Raw genomic sequence first — 2,264 nt, 5'->3', positions numbered from 1 at the left:
ATCTGAGCAAGTACCTGTTCTCAGGCAAGTTTTGTTCATAACAATAGGGGACCAGGCAAGGAGTAACCCATGAAGACAAATAAAAGGCCCTTAAAGTTTGGAGAATCCTGGGAATCAGACAGGTTCTGTGTTTCTAACTGACACAGAAGGGGCTGGCCATGCCTGCAAGTTTCTTCCAGGAAAACACATGGCAGAGAAAGGCACACATGAGTGCGGGCTGGGAGTGAGCCTGCATGGCTACCCTCCCTTGTAAGGTCTCTTCTTCCTCGCTACAAGAAAGCTTTCTGGCCTTTCCGCGCTGCCCTGGGACGGGTCCATACGGCGTTGTTCTTGATTCCTCCGGACTTACACAATGTCCGGAGCCCTTGACGTCCTGCAGATGAAGGAGGAAGATGTCCTCAAGTTCCTTGCTGCAGGAACCCACTTAGGTGGCACCAACCTTGACTTTCAGATGGAGCAGTAGATCTACAAAAGGGAAAGTGACGGTATCTACATCATAAATCTGAAGAGGACATGGGAGAAGCTGTTGCTGGCAGCCCGGGCCATCGTTGCCATTGAGAACCCCGCTGATGTCAGCGTCATCTCCTCCAGGAACACTGGGCAGCGAGCTGTGCTGAAGTTTGCCGCTGCCACCGGAGCCACTCCAATTGCTGGCCGTTTCACTCCTGGCACCTTCACCAACCAGATCCAAGCAGCCTTCCGGGAGCCTCGGCTTCTGGTGGTCACTGACCCCAGGGCTGACCACCAGTCCCTCACAGAGGCGTCTTACGTCAACCTGCCCACCATTGCTCTGTGTAACACAGACTCTCCTCTGCGTTACGTGGACATTGCCATCCCATGCAACAACAAGGGAGCTCACTCAGTGGGTCTGATGTGGTGGATGCTGGCCCGGGAAGTACTCCGCATGCGTGGCACTATCTCCCGAGAGCACCCATGGGAGGTCATGCCTGACCTTTACTTCTACAGAGACCCAGAAGAGACTGAGAAGGAAGAGCAGGCTGCCGCCAAGAAGGCTGTGACCAAGGAGGAATTTCAGGGCGAATGGACGGCGCCAGCGCCTGAGTTCACTGCTGCTCAGCCAGAGGTGGCCGACTGGTCTGAGGGTGTGCAGGTGCCCTCTGTACCCATCCAGCAGTTTCCTACTGAAGACTGGAGTGCCCAGCCAGCCACTGAGGACTGGTCAGCAGCTCCCACGGCACAGGCCACTGAGTGGGTTGGAGCCACCACTGAGTGGTCCTGAACTGCTCTGCGGACACCCGAGCAAAGGGAAAAAAGGTGGAAGGAAAATAAAGTTTCTACAAGCTGAAAAAAAAAAAAAAAAGAAAGCTTTCTGCTTGTCTGAGCTGTCTGCAACACTTACACCTGTTGTTGCAGTTTTAGAATTTGGGAAAAGATTAATGACAAACACAGAAACAAAGCAATCCCATAAAAACTACGGCAAAGTCTAACAAGAAAGCACAAACTAGTACCAGATGTGATTGTCAAAAATGGAAGAATTCCTAGAGACAAATGGTAAAAGAGCCACACAATCTGAGTGCTGGAGAGATGGCTTGGCAGCTAAGAGCTCTTGTTGCTCTTCCAGAGACAGAGTTGGGCTCCCAGCACCCACATCAGGATGTTTACAACTGTCTGCAGCCTCAGCTGCAATGTTTACTCGCAGCATCTGTGCAGGTATGTAGATACACACAACATTCATAAACATACATATGTCCATGAACAGCAGAAATCTGGAAGCACTTAGTTTTGTTTAACAAGTACATTAATATTTTTCCACCCTCAAAACTTGGAACTGGAGAATTTCCATCCAAACAGATTAAGTGTGACTTATGATCAAATGATATAAACTACATTTGAAAGGCTTCAGCCTTTCAAAAGACCAGAGAATTGGTAAACATTTAGATATTGCAAATAAAATCTTATGGGTAGATATTATTAACTTTCTGAAACCATTTTATTTTCAGCTGATCATCTAATTTTAAATTATTGTCTTTCTGAACATTGAGAATATGTTCAGGATGACTATTGTTTTCCTATCATTGCTTCATAACAGGCAGGAAAACACTGACAGCTTCCATTCATAGGGTAGTCTCCAACCACAATGAAATCCATCTTGCTCTGTTGTCTCATACTAACATCTTCAGTTGCATATGCAGTTGTAACTAATCACTAAGTCCCAATGAACGTGAAATCAGTAATTAATCTTTCTTACCGTTTATTTGGGTGAATAATGCTTCTACCCATAATAATGGCTTATTTTTCTGTTA

General features: G+C 47.1%; 1 protein-coding gene across 1 annotated transcript; it reads left to right on the top strand.

Annotated features, from left to right (window-relative positions):
• Positions 1–337: 337 nt before the first annotated feature.
• On the top strand, positions 338–1,314 carry LOC121144327 (40S ribosomal protein SA-like). The gene has a single exon (XM_040757818.1). The coding sequence runs from the start codon at positions 872–874 to the stop codon at positions 1,238–1,240; it is 369 nt and encodes a 122-aa protein (XP_040613752.1). The 5' UTR covers positions 338–871; the 3' UTR covers positions 1,241–1,314.
• Positions 1,315–2,264: the final 950 nt, after the last annotated feature.

This window comes from Mesocricetus auratus, unplaced genomic scaffold (assembly GCF_017639785.1).
Source record: "Mesocricetus auratus isolate SY011 unplaced genomic scaffold, BCM_Maur_2.0 Super-Scaffold_100015, whole genome shotgun sequence".
Classification (NCBI taxonomy): domain Eukaryota; kingdom Metazoa; phylum Chordata; class Mammalia; order Rodentia; family Cricetidae; genus Mesocricetus; species Mesocricetus auratus.
Note: the sequence above shows the minus strand (reverse complement) of the source record. Positions and strands in the feature narration are given on the sequence as shown.